The sequence below is a fragment of the Prorops nasuta genome, unplaced genomic scaffold (assembly GCF_024137725.1).
Source record: "Prorops nasuta isolate Cenicafe-Biocafe unplaced genomic scaffold, Cenicafe_Pnas_1.2 PNAS00010, whole genome shotgun sequence".
Taxonomy (NCBI): Eukaryota; Metazoa; Arthropoda; class Insecta; order Hymenoptera; family Bethylidae; genus Prorops; species Prorops nasuta.
The window spans coordinates 1,870,527-1,886,644 of record NW_027116807.1 but is presented as its reverse complement, the minus strand read 5'-3'; the positions used below and the strand labels follow the sequence as shown (position 1 = coordinate 1,886,644).

Below are 16,118 nucleotides of genomic sequence, written 5' to 3'. Positions count from 1 at the left end.
AGAGAGAGAGAGAGAGAGAGAGAGTGAGGGGGGAAGGAGATATATTGAGAGACAGAGGGGAGTAGAGGAGAGATGAAAAACCCCGCGCCCAGCCAACCACTAGCAGAAGCACGAGTAGTATTCGTAGTATCGGTGCCCGTAACCTAGCAGTGTGGTAGAATTACTAGTAGTGTGCGAACACCAACCACGGTACTCGGATAGTTCCGTTTCGATTAGGCGACACTGCGCCGGGCTTTTCGGCGATGCTGCCTCTTCTCCCAACCTGGCCATTCACGACCAGCCATCCTACACCACTGCCCTTTACACTTTCTCGTCCCACGACTCACAAATCCACCAGTTTTTCTTCGAGTATTCCTCGTGGAATAATTTTAAAATCTCGTCGAATGTTGACCTCTCTTATGGTATTCCTCAGTATAGTTTCGTTTTCGTCACACGAGATTGTGCCGGGCCTTTGGTGATTCTTCAGTTTTCCACTTTCGAGAAATACTCCTTCAAAGATATTCCGAAAAACTCTTTGGTCTTCAGCTTTTTGCGTCCCGTAGGATAGTTTTCTTTTTATTCCACGAGATTGCGCCGAGTTTCTTCGCTATGTTTACTTTTCTCCACGACTGATCGTCCTACGCCACTGCTCTACAGTTTCTTGCCATTTTTACAAACCATACTCTCCTAAACCCAGTTCGCATCTACAACTTTGTCGATGTTCCACGCTCTCCCATGCAACTCAGTGTCTTTTCCCCTCTTGCGCTTTCTGTTTTAAAAATTGCTGTTGGAGGATCGGAATAGGATGACTCGTTTGAAATATGCGAAATCGAATTTTTCACCGTGCGTTTCTTCAGGGTTGCTGGAGAAGTTTTTCTATCGATCCTCCGTTGACCCTGTGTACCGTTGCTTCTCGACGTGGATTCGAGGTGTCCGCATCTTAGGCAAGCCAGGAATCCTCTTCTTGTCGACACGCGTAGTACGTCTCGTATCGTACGACGTAGGATGCAGTAAGAGGACTAAGTTATAAAACTAGATATCAATGTGTGCTTACGACTGTCGTAATGACAGAAAATATGCCCTCTATTATTCTCCTCTCTCTCTCCTGCAAAAAAAAACCTGCGTTTTACACATATATTAAAAAAATAACTACTTCCAACGGACGAAAAATCTCTTTGTTACCGATACTCGTGTTTCTCGCTTAACGTGGCTTTTCGCGTTTCTAACGCACCAGAACCCGCAGTTGGGTCGCAGGGTTAGCTACGAAGAAACACGCACACGTCGATTCACCAGACTCCTCTCTCTCCCTCTCCCTCTTGCTTCTTCCAGCTCCCAGCCACCCCCTCCCCCTCTACTACCCTCTCCTCTCTCCAGTATACATCAACTCCTCCTGTAACTCGCCTGGGACACCCACACGACTCTCTTCCATCACTGCGTCCGTGTGTGCGTGCCAACACTACACAATTCTTCAGCTTTGTGGATTGTGCAGGAAAAAATATCTAGACGCTCTTTCCACGCTCCACATACTCGCTTCGACAATCGTCCCTCTGCACGGACGATATTCGCTATCCAGGCTCTCGACAAAAAAACACTGCACATTAATGTTTCCAGTGAGTTTTCCACGCACTTTGCGAATTCCTTGCCATTCGGATCGAGAGAGAGAAAAAGGATCAAAGATTCTTTCACAGAGACGAGTCTCTTTACGATTCTCTTTCTTTCTTCCCTCCCTTTTGTTTTCATTCGTGTCGCATAGAAATTGGTGAGAGAAAAGGAGAGGGAGGGGGGGGGGAGTATAACTATAATAACCAACACGCCGATGTTTTCACGCGTTCTCTAGCAGGGACGGTGGCTCACTGTCAAACACTATAGCCTCTTTGTGTGAACAGTGCTCGTGCGGATGGAAAAACACTGGCTAAGACGCGTTCGGGTTCTTTTTGTAAATCCAGAATGTATAAATATAGGGAGGACCTGGTTCTCTTCGAGATTGTAATTGTGTGTGAGGTGCACGGATAGCAGCTGCATATACGTCGAATCTGAGGATACACGTACAAGGATGCGTGTACGATACCTATATATACATGTGTATCCGCGTGGATACAAATACACAAACACGAGACATAGATAAGACTGCGCACACATGCAGCGTTTGTGTTTCCAGACACGCATACACGGGGAAACGCTGAATGTACGGACGCACACGTATACGATTCGCTTGGGTGTGTTGAACGTACAGATGTCCGGAGACTGTACACTGTACAGTGGAACGTGTAAGCGTAGATTCTTCCCTGCGCAACGGTTCGTCGCCGGGTAGAGAGCCAATAGAGAGGGAGAGAGAAAGAGAAAGAAACTATCCCGGCCCTCTAGCCCAGTTCCGGGCATGGCCACTGATCCATCGATAAGGAAGTTTCCTGTCCTCTCCGACGAAGCGTGCTCGGCTCAACACGATCCCGACGAATGCCCCGTGCTCCATAAAATCTTCAGTATCGAAAACTTCGCAGAAGCCAACGCTCCTCGAAGATTCCAAAGAGATCCTTTAAAACACTCAAAAGCCCCTCGGAAAAAAACTCGTCGATCGCTAACTTCTCGTATTCCGCAAGAGCTGCATCCTTCCAGCGTGTATCCGAGTACTCGAGAGCGATTGACAAACTCTGCCTCGTAAACTATAGTGGAATATTTCGATCGAGGAAGCTGAGCGAAACGCGAGCTTTGTTCAATGTTGTTGGAAAGGTACGATTCTCGATCGAGTTTGGTATTCCGTGGAAGAGGGCGGAGGGGGAGAGGGGCAATTTGGAAGAAACGATATCTGGGAGTAAACAAACCGAATCCTTCGTTGGTGAATCGCTCATATGAAGAGAGAGATAGGCCGGTGAATTGTTTTCTTTGTCATAGCTGAGACTGATTTGGAAGCATCTAGTCGGTCGAACCGAGTTTAGGTTAGATCATCGCAGATAATGCTGCGCGTATCAACATATCGTATTTAAAGGCCAGAAGACTCGCCATGAGTCAGAGTGGGTTCGAGGTTAAGCGCGGAGTGTGTGACGTTATGTGACGCGACGTTTCGTGTCCTGACACTACTCTCCCTGTACGTCCACCTGCGTGGCTCTCGCGGATCTCTCTTGTGTGTTCAGGTCGAGCCTGCGCGACAGTTAGGTTAGTCCCAACGGCCCCCGTGCCGTGCTGCACAACCGTAGCTGAAAGCTGCCTCAAAACCCTACGACCATCGTTGTCCCCCCCCCCCCCCCCCCCTCCATCCACATCCTCTTCTTCACCCCTAATTCCCTCCTTTCCTACGACCTTTCCTCCCAACAGTCTACACACTTTGCCTGCTTCGTCTTGTCCTACCCAGACTACCCATTTCTAAACTCTCATTGTTTAAGCGATTCTTCAAAATTTTCTTGTATCCTAGCAGCCGAATCTTAACAGTACTCCTAACTAAAATTTCCATTTCCTCGAGGATTGACTATTTTCTTCTTAAAACTAATCTACGATCTTCCACCCTGGATGAATTCTTATTGCTCGTTTGCTTCGATTCCCATTAGGAAAAGTAGAATCGTTTAATTGGTGGTCTCGATTAGGGCAATCATTATTTTGGTCAAGCTTATCGCACTGATTTTTATCTAAACGATACAAGTCTCGATTCTTCGTTTTTACTCGGATGTGCTTCAGTACTATTTTCTAATGTTAATTTCACGGTTTTTATAGCAAGGTTTGTAGATATCCTTGTACGATTATTAGTCCGTTGTTACAGAACTGTGGATGAGAGAGTCTCGTGAGTGAATGGTTCGTGGTCTGCGATGAATTGATGGGCGATGGAAATTTTTACGTGGGAACATGGTGAAATTCGTCTGCTAGTGAAATTGCGGGATTGTATATATATATATATATGTATATGTATAGTGTACTCTTTGGATAAAGTGGCTGCTGGCAAAGTGATATGCGAGTGCTTGGTTGATAAGTGTCGAGTGCACGAATTTCTAAATGTCAAACAGTGAAAAGGAACTACTCTCTACTACGCTGCTTCGTGCGAAATTGCATTGTGCTGTAACAATGTTGAAGGCGGACTTGAAATATCCAACCGATAGACTAGAGCATCGCTTTATCGATCGGCGTAATGGGATGTTAACAATTTGATGAAATGAAAATTAAATTTATATAGGTATGTTTTTCTACGTCTTATATCACCTCTGCTTCATTAAGAATTATCATTCTCTCTTTTTATACTTCATTTATGACTCATTCCAAGAGTATCGTCTCGAATCCGCCCAACGTCCCATCTTTGGGACCTTTCAATTTCATGAGCCACTGCCAGTAATTGGTTCTTCCTCGATGCGACAAGTGTATTTTTCCAAGAATTTTCACCCTTCGAGATTCACGTCGAGATACATTGAAAAATTAATGATCCACTCGGGAAAATTTAATAACAAGTACCGCTACACTAATAAAAATAAATCATGAACGTCGAATTCTAAAAATACAATGCTGAGGAAGGTTTAAGGCAGAGATGGTTTGTGTGCTTTTTTTTCACTCGGCATCCATGTTTGCAAAGTTTCACGGTGGCTTTAATCGCGGATAGCGTGTCACGTCACTGACGGGGAGCGTGGAATTTAAACGTGTGCGTTCCGGCGCTTGCGAACGCGCAAACTCGTGGCTCTACGTCCATGAGGACTTAGCATTAATCCGGGTTCTTAACCGCGGCCACCGGAGTAAACGTGGCTGACACGCCGCCGATAATAATAAGAGCGCGCTTAATTCATCGCTGATGCTAGCCAAAGGTCTCGCCACTTGCACGAAAAATCCGGATAAATCAATTTCCCTCCAGTTGACCCACAAATTCTACCGAAATCTCAACAATTTGTCCACTTTGCTCCCCTAAGAGCCCGCGCGGTCTAATTTAGGTTCCATTATCCTGTATTTCTTAATACACTTTCCCACAATCTCTTTATACCTTGTGTACAAATGGACACCGAAGAAATATACCAATTTATTTACACAGTTTTAATATTTCTCACACCTGACAATTTCTGTATTTCCTCCACAGAAAATTACTATGGAAACAAGAATTCTGTTCATCGTGTTTACTCGCTACACAAGTTACGTCCTCGCTTATCATTCACCGTTTTCCCATCTATACAAACCTGCAGATTTTTAATTATAGGCCAGTTTCTTATCTCTAGAGTTTTATTTCTTTGACGAACTTGCAGTCTGACCGCACATTCTCTTGTTGCCGACTTACGTCAACGGAGAGTTCTTGTCGGAAATTTGTCCAGATGCTGTATTCAGGCAAAAACTCGATCGATCGATCCGATTTGTCCAAAACTGCCTAGACGTCTTTCAATCCGATGTGCGACGAACGAGTAATGCAAAAAAAATTATACGTGCTTATAAATTAAATTAGGCGTAGAAAAATTTCCGAAGGAAGCAGCGCAAATTGTATCGCGTGCAAAATGAATGAAATAAAGTCAAAGGAGGGATGGATGAGCAAGAGGGGTGGATGGGGAAAGGACTGATGAAAGAGAGGGAGAAAGAGTAGATAGAGGAGGAGGAGGGGGAAGAGCCAGCGTAGCAGGGAGGGGGTAGATTGGCAAGCTGCTCTGGAATTCGAGGTAGCAAACGAGTGAATTTTCGAACGCAGTCTCTCCTCTCTGACAATAAGCGCGACGACCTGGCCTGGCCAGAGTTCAGAAGGAAAGCAGTGAGAAGCAGCAAAGTGGCTCCGGAGTAAAACTGCCCCCTCGCGGTGCGCGTCCGTGCTTCTCAACTCAACTCAATCCGACAACCACTCCTCCGCCATCGAGTTCTTACCTCCCACCCCCTCGCCATCTCTCTCTCTCTGTTTTACCAACTCGCTCCTTTCCCCTCCAACCCACTCATCGCCTCTCCTCTCATTCCCCCCCCCCTCCCCTTTACCGTCACGACGTACCACCGCCGTCCCCCTCCGATCTCCTAGGGTCCTCCATTTTGTCGTGATTCCTCTAGCTCTACTAAACATATATCGTGTATTTTCCACGCACAGTGCTATTGACTTTCCTCCGTTAATTCCACGCGAATCAGTGCTTATGCTTGTCAAACGGTCAATTGGCTCGAACAGCAAGCACGACTATGGGGCTCCACCATAGGCTGTTTTGGAAGGTGTCATTTTTCTCTCTCTCTCTCCCTCCCTTTTCTCTCTTTCTGTCTGTCTTTTGCTTTTTCATTCTATCCTTTCCCGTTCCCCTAGCTCTGTCTCTCTCTCTTTCACCAATCCTCTACATTTCTCGCTCTCTCTTTCTCTTTCCCCTCCGTACTTACCCCCTCCCCCGCACTTATTCCCCATAGCTTTGTCTCTATCGCTCTAGGGCTCACGGTAAATCAGACCTTTTTAGCCAATATGCGATTTTCCCCAAACGATATTTGCCCAAGCCGGTGGCATTTCCACGGAGTAACCTCTTTTGCATAGTTTCGCGCGACAGGCCAGAGAAAGAAAGAGATAAAGAAACTCTCTGCTCTTCGTTTTCGTGTTTTTCGCGACGTTCACATATACACATACATCCATGCACACACACACACGGTGTGGCCTCGTAGTTATTTTTCCTGTATTCACTAGTGTGAATCTCGCCAGTTATTTTGACGAACATTATGCGATTTTTGTGCCAAAATGCAGTAATTCCATCAGCTTTTTAGGTTTGTAGTGTACCTGTGTCCTTTTCTTCTCATGCCTGCTTTGCATATATATCTCGTCCCTTTTCTTTTTTCTCCTTCTCTACTGTAATCCTTTCATTTTAGTTTCTGTTTAGTGTTTCAACATCTTCCTACCCACCTGTGAATGAGTTTTAAGTGAATCTCTTTTTTTACAGATGTCTGCTGGGTCACAAATTCAGATGGCACCCCAATCAACTGTAAACTCTGGTCAGTCAGTTCATAGTCAAGACTCGAACATGAGCACTGGTAAGTCTAAATAGCCTGAGTGCCAGCTTTCTATCCTGAAGGAAAGTCTGTATGAGATTTCAATGTAGTAACACGTTCAGTGTCATAAGTGATGCTAGTAATATAGATGTGACATGTTGTTTATGATATAGATAGCACGACTAAATAATATGTGTAATGAGATTACCATGAATTTATAGGCTCATCGCATAGTGATAAGGAGGTGGATCCAAACACTCCAGAAAAAGTACCTAGGACTTCTTCCGAAAGAAAGAGAAAACGTAAGGCTGATGATGGAGGTGGAGGAACTCTGGTTCCTGTAGGGAGCAAAGGAGCGAGATCGATTGCTACCCTTGATAATAAGAAGATCAACGAGTACTTTCCAAAGCATCACTTAGGCAGTAGTCCAATTAGGCACGGCGGAGCAAAAAGCCCCTCTCCTCAACAAGGTTACCCTATGGTCAGTAGAGCCTTCATTTTTCATTGCTTTAGCTTTCTATTTATGCTTTTGATTTTATAAATGATGAAATTCATTATGTTCGCAGTATCCACCATCTCCCCAACAGCTACTCTCACCTCAAGTAACAACTCCTAATTCATCAGCAGGAGAATTTTCTTCGCTGATGCAACCTCCAAGACCTCACCCTCAACCTCCACCAGCCACGACACAACCTGCAGGCTCTATGGTCAGCAAGCAGGTGCAGGTAAGGCCTACCAACCTCAATAGGACAAGCCAGGTCAGGCAAGCGAAGACTAACACCCCAAATGTAAGCAAGCAAAATATGGGCATTACTGCAATCATTTTATGAGAACCCAAAACTTTGATATTTGAGTTATAAAAGTTGTATTCACTGAATTTGTAATGGGCTCTTCTTGTCAAATGTTTGCAGTATGTTTTGATATTTTTTGATCGACCAGATTGTAGCACTGTATCCATTTGTTACCATGCAAATGCAGGCTACCTTGTAACAGCACTCTCTCTTAAAATGAACCTGCTTTTAATACATCTATCAGTGATACCTTTTATTATATAATTTCCGTTAACTGCAAAATTAAGATCATGAATGTTTGTAATTATAAATTTTAGAGATTCTACCCCTACCTTTTTATTTTTTTTTGGTAAATTTGATAAAATCACCAGTTTTTCATATCTCATTAATGCAACTAAATTATCTTATCGATTCATACCTTGATCAATGCATACATTTTTGGTGTTTTCCTTGCTGCCTATTCTCAATCTTTGTGTCCTGCCTATAATTTGGGTTATGCGTAACATAGCCAATATTTTGTATAGTATATATTCTTAGTGATTAGAGTCTTAACAGGATTCTTTATTACACTTATATTTCGCGCGAGCATGGAAAATATTAATCTTGTAGCTATTATATTTAAATTGGTGGTACAAGGTTTCTTGTATTTATAAGATGTGTTGACAAATGTATCAGTTGTTGCTGAAATTGTCACAACAGTAAATTAAGATACCAATATGTTGTATATTTCAGACGGAGCTTACTTGCCAGAGAATACAGGAATTTGAAACTCAAGCCTCTTCGGATTTGGAGTCGCGTAATAATAAGATCGACGAGTTGAAAAGAGTACGTAATGATTAAAATTAATTTTTTTTAAGGCTCAAGTAACTCATTGGATATTTCATTTTTTCAGACAACAGAGGATCTTAGGCAGACGATTAGTAGTCAACAAGAAATGATCAAGCAGCACAGATCACATATAAATAAGTGTATAGACGTTGTAAAGAAGTTATTAAAAGAAAAATCAAACATAGAAAAAAAGGAGGCTAGGCAAAAGTGTATGCAAAATAGACTGAGATTGGGACAATTTGTGACACAGAGGGTGGGTGCGACGTTCCAAGAGAATTGGACTGACGGTTACGCGTTTCAAGAGTTAGCACGACGGCAGGAAGAAATCACAACCGAAAGGGAAGAGATTGATAGGCAGAAAAAAATGTTGCTGAAGAAGAGGCCATCGAATAATGAAACTGGCAGGAAACGTAGCCAACCGCAACCTTCCTTGCATAATGGTACAGAAGCTACATTTTTAAAGCCAGATGCGGTACCTGGATCCTACACGTGGCAGGAGTATTATGAAGCTGACGAAATACTCAAGGTAAAGTAACAGATAATGATTTTAAACAAGTTTTTTTAAGTTAAATCGTAATTTATTTTCCGAGTCATGAAAATTTATTTATTACGTACTAGTTGCGGCAAAGCGCGTTAAAAAAGGAAGACGCTGACTTGCAGCTGGAAATGGAGAAGCTTGAGAGGGAAAGAAACTTGCACATCAGGGAGTTGAAACGTATTCACAATGAGGACCAATCCAGATTCAATTCCCATCCTGTACTAAATGAACGTTACCTTTTATTAATGTTATTAGGAAAGGGTGGTTTTAGCGAAGTCCATAAGGTTTGGATTCTATTTTTATTTTCTAATAATGCTAACTTTCAGCAATTCTCCTATTATCGTATTACATTGCTTTTTTTATTTTTCAAAAAGGCTTTTGACTTAAAAGAACAACGTTACGTGGCCTGTAAGGTGCACCAATTGAATAAAGACTGGAAAGAAGATAAAAAAGCTAATTATATAAAGTGAGAAACTTGGTCAATTAATATTACCATGCTATTATTGATTTATCACAGGTTTCTTCCATATTTTACATGTTTAATTGGTTTTTAGGCATGCACTTCGGGAATACAACATTCATAAAGCCCTCGATCATCCACGAGTTGTCAAATTATATGACGTATTTGAAATTGACCAAAATTCATTTTGTACTGTTTTGGAATATTGTGATGGCCATGACTTAGATTTTTATCTAAAACAGGTATTAAGATTTTAAACGATTTATTCGACTAAGTTTAAATCAGTGTCTTTATATAAATAATTTATTAAAATATATTATTTCAGCATAAGACTATTCCTGAAAGAGAAGCAAGGTCTATTGTTATGCAAGTTGTTTCTGCGTTAAAATACCTCAATGAAATAAAACCTCCAGTCATACATTATGATTTAAAGCCAGGTACGCTTTATTGTTTAAACTTCTTTTGACAACAAATTTGTTGATGCACATGTAAAAATTCAATTCTTTCTTTAGGGAATATATTGCTAACAGAGGGCAACGTTTGCGGTGAAATAAAAATCACAGACTTTGGATTGAGTAAAGTCATGGATGAGGAGAATTATAATCCGGACCATGGAATGGACTTAACTTCCCAGGGTGCCGGTACTTATTGGTACGTAAAATCATTTATTAATTATATACTATAAAACATCCTTAAAAAAATATAATAATAACAAATATCAATCATTAGGTATTTACCACCCGAATGTTTCGTCGTTGGTAAGAACCCTCCGAAAATATCATCAAAAGTTGATGTATGGAGCGTGGGAGTTATATTTTATCAATGTCTGTATGGCAAGAAGGTATGTTTAATATTTATACTTAATGTATAAGAGCTTTTATTTCTTTACATGCACTATCAAATTAATATTCTCTCAACAGCCTTTTGGACACAATCAGTCGCAAGCTACAATTTTAGAAGAAAATACAATTTTAAAAGCTACAGAAGTTCAATTTGCAAATAAGCCAACTGTTAGCAACGAAGCTAAGGTAAACTGTTATACCTACATTATATACTTGAAGAATGTGAAATTTTAATATCCAAAAATGACGAATTAATGATTGTTTCAGAGTTTCATAAGAAGCTGTCTAGCGTATAGAAAAGAGGAACGTATAGATGTATTGACACTAGCTAGACACGAATATTTGCAACCTCCAGTGCCAAAACACGGCCGCCAAGCAAATAGTCAGCAGCAGCAGCAGCAACAACAGCAGATCCAGCAGCAGCAGCAACAACAGACCTCGTTTACCACTGGCATGTTTAGTGGTATGAATGCGTCCAGCAGTTCGTAGTGGATAAAGACTACGGACGAGATCTTCGAGATACTACATGCCAAATCTTGAGAACACTGAACTGCGCACCACATTTCATCCTAGGAAAATAACGATTGCTATAACCAATTGTAAATACTAAACCGGATACTATCACCATCTCACAACTACCATTACTACTACCGTAACTACCACTACCACCACACCACCGCCACAACTATACTTACAGCTCGACTACACAGGATGTTTGAAAATGAAGAAAGAAACAGTGCAAGACCTGAAAGCGTCTTACCTACTTTCTACAGCAGATTCACCTACCATTATTCAGCATGACAAAAAATGTTGTGTTCGTCAAATATTCAATTGTATTATCGTTCCTTGTATCGAACAGTGGGCTGACTTGATAATAGTGTTTAAATGAAATGAGAGAGTGAGAGAGAGAAAGAAATAGAGAGGGAGAGAGAGAGACAGTTAAATATGTGATAAGTCATTGTGAATTTAATTGAAAAAGTGAAGTTTTAGACTAAAGAGAAGTGAGGAGAACGAGGGATTGTATGTCAAAAAGTGTGTGTGCGTGTGTGTGTGTGTGTGTGTGTGAGAGAGAGAGAGAGAAAAAGAGAGTTAGTGTGGTTTTGAGGAATTAAAGAAATTTAGTGATTAATTCGGTGAATAATTCAAATAATAAGAGAGAGTGAGAGAGTTTGTGTAGGGGAGGGAGTTAGAGGGATCTATTCGGGCAACGCTGTGTCGTGATAGCAAAAAATAAACTTTGCTTGAAATGAAGAAAAGCGTTCCTCTCTTCTAACGTTCGTGTATGCATGTATGAATGTGATCGAAAGGTTGTTAAAACTAGCGTGCGTGTATATATTTATACTATATATATATACTAATAAATTCGATATAATATATATATATGGTGTAAAAACAAAAAGGACAGCATTGACAGTGGAAAATTCAACTGTGGTGGCTCTATCCTCGCATGACCTCCGTGCAATTAAGTATTCTATGAATATTTAATTACGCATCATGTTACTTTATTCAAATATTAACATTATTACTTATATCATAAATAATAACGATTAACATTCACACGTACACATGGGCAAATTCACACGGACAATCACACAAAGAACAGACACTCACACGCAAAACTTGAGGAGGTTTGGTTGGTTGTTCCTATTCTGTGAAATGAGTAGGCTTTCCTTCTACCAATAATTTGACGACGAACATCGAGTGAATCGAAATGCTCCCAAAGTTAAAAAAAACTGAACTGATTAGAATTTGTAGTCCGTCGACACTTTAATTATTCTCCCTCTCCCCCTCACACCCCTTTTTCGCTGTTCACATCGGTAAATTTTCTCCCAGGCGCTGGATTAATCAGGATCTTTTCATATTTCATCGTTCTCCATCAGTTTCTTCTGTTCAGTCTCGCGCTGATAACGATTTCAACTCACTTTCGTAAAAAACAAGGTTGATAAGATAGAGAAAGGAAACAGTAATATTTTATAAGGTAAGATTCGTAACAATGTACCGACCTGATCATTATTTCTTTACTCATAATTTGTTTTATATATACATATATATATGGAAACATATATATGTACGTTATACATAGATAATTATGAAAATAGGAGACTAAGTTATTTTGTGAAGTGCCCTTGCTTTGTATTATAGTCGCATATGTCGACGAACCGCAGCTTTTGGGAGTAAAAATAGAGAGAGAAAGAGTGAGTGAGAGTGAGAGAGAGAGAGAGAGAGAGAGAGAGAGAGGGGGGGGGGGGGAGAGGGAGAGAGAGAGAGAAAGAGAAGTAGAGAGATAGATATTGAAACGATGTGTTAAAAAAAGAAAAGAATTGTTGTAATTTGTTGGTAAAAAAGTGTGGGTATGGCTATTGTTACGCGATTCGTGTGTACAATACCAATTTTTGATTGGCAAAAGTGTTGATCAGAGGAGAATACAATTACAAGTCTGAACAGATTCTACTGATTAGATCAATCGCTTCTATAATCTTAAATGCCAACCGTTCCTCTTTTTCCTGTTCCTTTATTTTCGTCTCTCGCTCTCTTTTTTTAATGGGAAAATCTATCAGAAACATCGCTCAGTTTCGGCAGTTCCTGCACACGTGAAATATTTTCTTCTCTTAAACAAAAAGCAACAACTAGTCAATCGCTGAGGGAGTAAAGTGTTCTGTATTGAATTTGCTCATTAAAACTTATTTATATTGAAGAGAAAGAGAAAGGGAGAGAGAGAGTGAGAGTGATGGAATAAGCATTGACTCAAACAATAGGCTCTGTCTCCTTCTAAATCTCGATCGTAAATTTTCGCGAGCAAAATTAATGCAGACCACAGTACTTGAGAAATGTCCATTGTCGATTACAGTCGGATATTTCGATGCTAATGATAGTATTATACAATAAAACGTTATTGGAAAAATTTGAAATCCCTTCAAATTTTTTTAAATGAATTCTCAGAGTTCAGGGACGTTAAGCAAAAAATCATGTTGATTTTTTTAATCTGAAGCAAATTTTATAGTTCCAGCAAGATTAGTGGGTAGTAAAGAAAATTATAAAATTACTTTAACTTACTTTTTGCAGAGAAATGCCGAAGGAGAAAAACTAATCAGAGACGGACACATTGTCCTTTTATTTATAAACGCGATTGCAGAATTTATCTTTTTATTTTTAAAACGTAGTACGTGCTTCGTTCGCAAAATATTACAAAAATAAAAATAAACCTTAGATGCCAAAAAGCACAAAAATTTTCTTTTGCTAGCAGTTTATATAGGAATTCGGTCGAAGGACCTTTACAAGCATTTATCCTGCTAATTTTTTTATCGTATCGAGTCGTTTGTACAGAAAAAGAGAAAGAAAGGTAGCAAAATAAACACAAAATAATTTCATAATAAGGATAATTTTGCATTTGTATATACCGAAATACCCAGGTATTACTAAACTGCATGCACCGGTGAGAAGTTCTGAATCTAAAGACAAGATGTTTTTATTGACACTTTTGGAACGCACGTAAACAAAACTTGACGGTTTTTAGCCAATTTATTATTTCCAATTTAGAAGGATTTTTATTGTTATACATAAAAGTAGATGAGAGATGTAATAGGAATAGGTGGATGGGCCCCTTTGAAAAGTATCAAAGTTTTACTGGACAGTAATACATTTTTATTGTGCAAAAAGAGTATTTGTTAAGAAAAGACAAGGCGGGGGTTCTACTGTGATCGAGGAGTTGTAAAAGAAGGTATAAAATCCTTGCGATACACTTAAAAAAAGAAACTAAACATCATCAAATCTTTTTTATCACTCATGCGTGTCAGCATAAGTCACGATCTTCCTCATAATTAACACAGCATAGGAATTGCGTCGAGGACGGTGTATGAAAACGTTATAGCAATAAAATTACGTATTTGTGTATAATTTAAAATTAGTAAACTTATTAATTAAATATAAATCACGTATCATAATGTATATTTCCCCCTTTCTTTGATAAAAAGAATACGAAGGGTTTTATCCCATTCGAGACAATGACTTAGCTATTTGTACACAATTAACAATTGATCGAAAATTATTTGAACTGTTGTTTTGAAAGTAAGTGAAGAGAAACAAAGGCAAATACTCGTACATCTCGAATGAGACATCAAACGATTTCATTATTTATTAAATACGCGAACAATAATCATTATACGTAATCATTGATGATCATGTTATGTTTCTTGCATTTTTGCTCAATGTTAATGTTTGGCATTAATAAAGTTTACAACAACGGCGCGTCTGCAAATTTTGTAAATCGCCTGTATTTTTGTCTTTTGAGACCATTAGGAATTCAGTAATTTACAATCCACCGTCCTGTTTTTCTCAACTAAAGATTTTTTTACATGATCTATTGAACAGTAATTATTGTATTATCGTATGAAAGTTATCGAGTTGCAGAAAATGAACTTATGGGTAAGTATAAATACTGAAATTCAAATCACATTGAAATTTTTTTTTTAAATTATATTATTAATGATGGTTTACGTTTTAAACAATGAAAAGTGAAAATCTTTAAATATTTTATTATGATACGAGTATGAGAATAATAAAAGTGTAATGCTTAAAACACTAAACTATTATTAGTCTTTTAAAGGATTACAATTATCATAGGATCCTTACAAAGTTTCATTTACTTTAAATACAAAAAATTATATTTTAACATCCTGTAATTTTTACAGAGATTCTGTTTGTCCTACTTAAAGATGTATAGTTTTCTTAATCGATATTTATGCACGAATCAAATTGATCATTAACTCAATATTTCTTATGTATTGGCTACAAATTATTTGCACGAAGGTTAAACCGTTGCACTGACATGCAGTAATTGTAGATTAATGTCCTTGTCGTTAACGTTAAGAAATTGAATCCAACATAGTCACTAACATCCGTGAATGCGGCAAATTGGGATCAATTTTAAATGTCTATCTCACCACACGTAAATTCTGACAAATTTAGGTGAAAAACTATTGCTTCGCAGAAGTTAAATACAGTTTATATGCACATAGAAGTTTTTAGCAAGTTTTAACATTGTATAATGTCTTAGATTTTTAAAAATTAATGAAATTCGTCTGTTAATAAAATACACGTGGAAACACTCATTATTGTTCAAGTCGCAAAACATTCAGGAAATTAGATTAAAACCATTTTAACGAATAAAACTAAGACGTAAAAGTGCCACTAGACGGCGCGGAGAGTCAACGCGCGGCGTGTAAAGTTAACGCGCGGCATAAATTCAGCTTCAAAATTCAGTAACCCTGAATATCATTTAGCTTAGGTGCCATTACACGACGCGTCTACTATTACCAGCTTCATGAGCAAACAAGGTCGCCTTTTTATAAAAACCAATCGCCAAATTTGCACTTGCGAAACTTTACTTTTCCCCAATCTTCAATTATTTTAACATACTAAAGAATGCTTATAACATTTTTAAATCATGCAGATTTAAAGCCCATTAAATTATGAAAATAACGTTATAATAATCATAAGAGTTCGTGACGCCATTTTTCTTTTTTTTTTAAACAACGAAAGAGACTTGCACCATAAAGTTGAAACATACCGACGTTCTGAAAGTTTGAACAACATTTTTAAGATAGCATAAAATTTATCAAATATTTATAAGCACATTTACTTGTAGCACAATAAATTGCGAAATTTACATTGTACGGTGCTATGGAAGATGACCCAATAAGAATATGACTTAATAAGATTATCACCTAAAAACGCTAAATTTACATTGGTCAAAAGCTGGTATTGCAGATTACAGACCGATTTGTCTCAAATCCTAAAAT

The 16,118-nt window shown here is 39.0% G+C and overlaps 1 protein-coding gene across 11 annotated transcripts in view; it reads left to right on the top strand.

The window, feature by feature from the left end:
• Positions 1-12,541, top strand: part of Tlk (Tousled-like kinase) — a 45,489-nt gene extending 32,948 nt beyond the window's left edge. For 3 of the 11 annotated variants that reach the window (XM_066733263.1, XM_066733268.1, XM_066733260.1), the window contains 13 exons: positions 6,813-6,903; positions 7,083-7,342; positions 7,428-7,649; positions 8,385-8,477; positions 8,545-9,006; positions 9,099-9,302; positions 9,393-9,484; positions 9,573-9,720; positions 9,804-9,915; positions 9,991-10,129; positions 10,208-10,319; positions 10,399-10,506; positions 10,588-12,540. In XM_066733263.1, coding sequence (XP_066589360.1) covers positions 6,813-6,903; positions 7,083-7,342; positions 7,428-7,649; positions 8,385-8,477; positions 8,545-9,006; positions 9,099-9,302; positions 9,393-9,484; positions 9,573-9,720; positions 9,804-9,915; positions 9,991-10,129; positions 10,208-10,319; positions 10,399-10,506; positions 10,588-10,809 — 2,265 coding nt within the window. In that variant the 3' untranslated portion in view covers positions 10,810-12,540. The other 8 variants (XM_066733259.1, XM_066733258.1, XM_066733264.1 and 5 more) reach the window with 7 other exon arrangements.
• Positions 12,542-16,118: the final 3,577 nt, after the last annotated feature.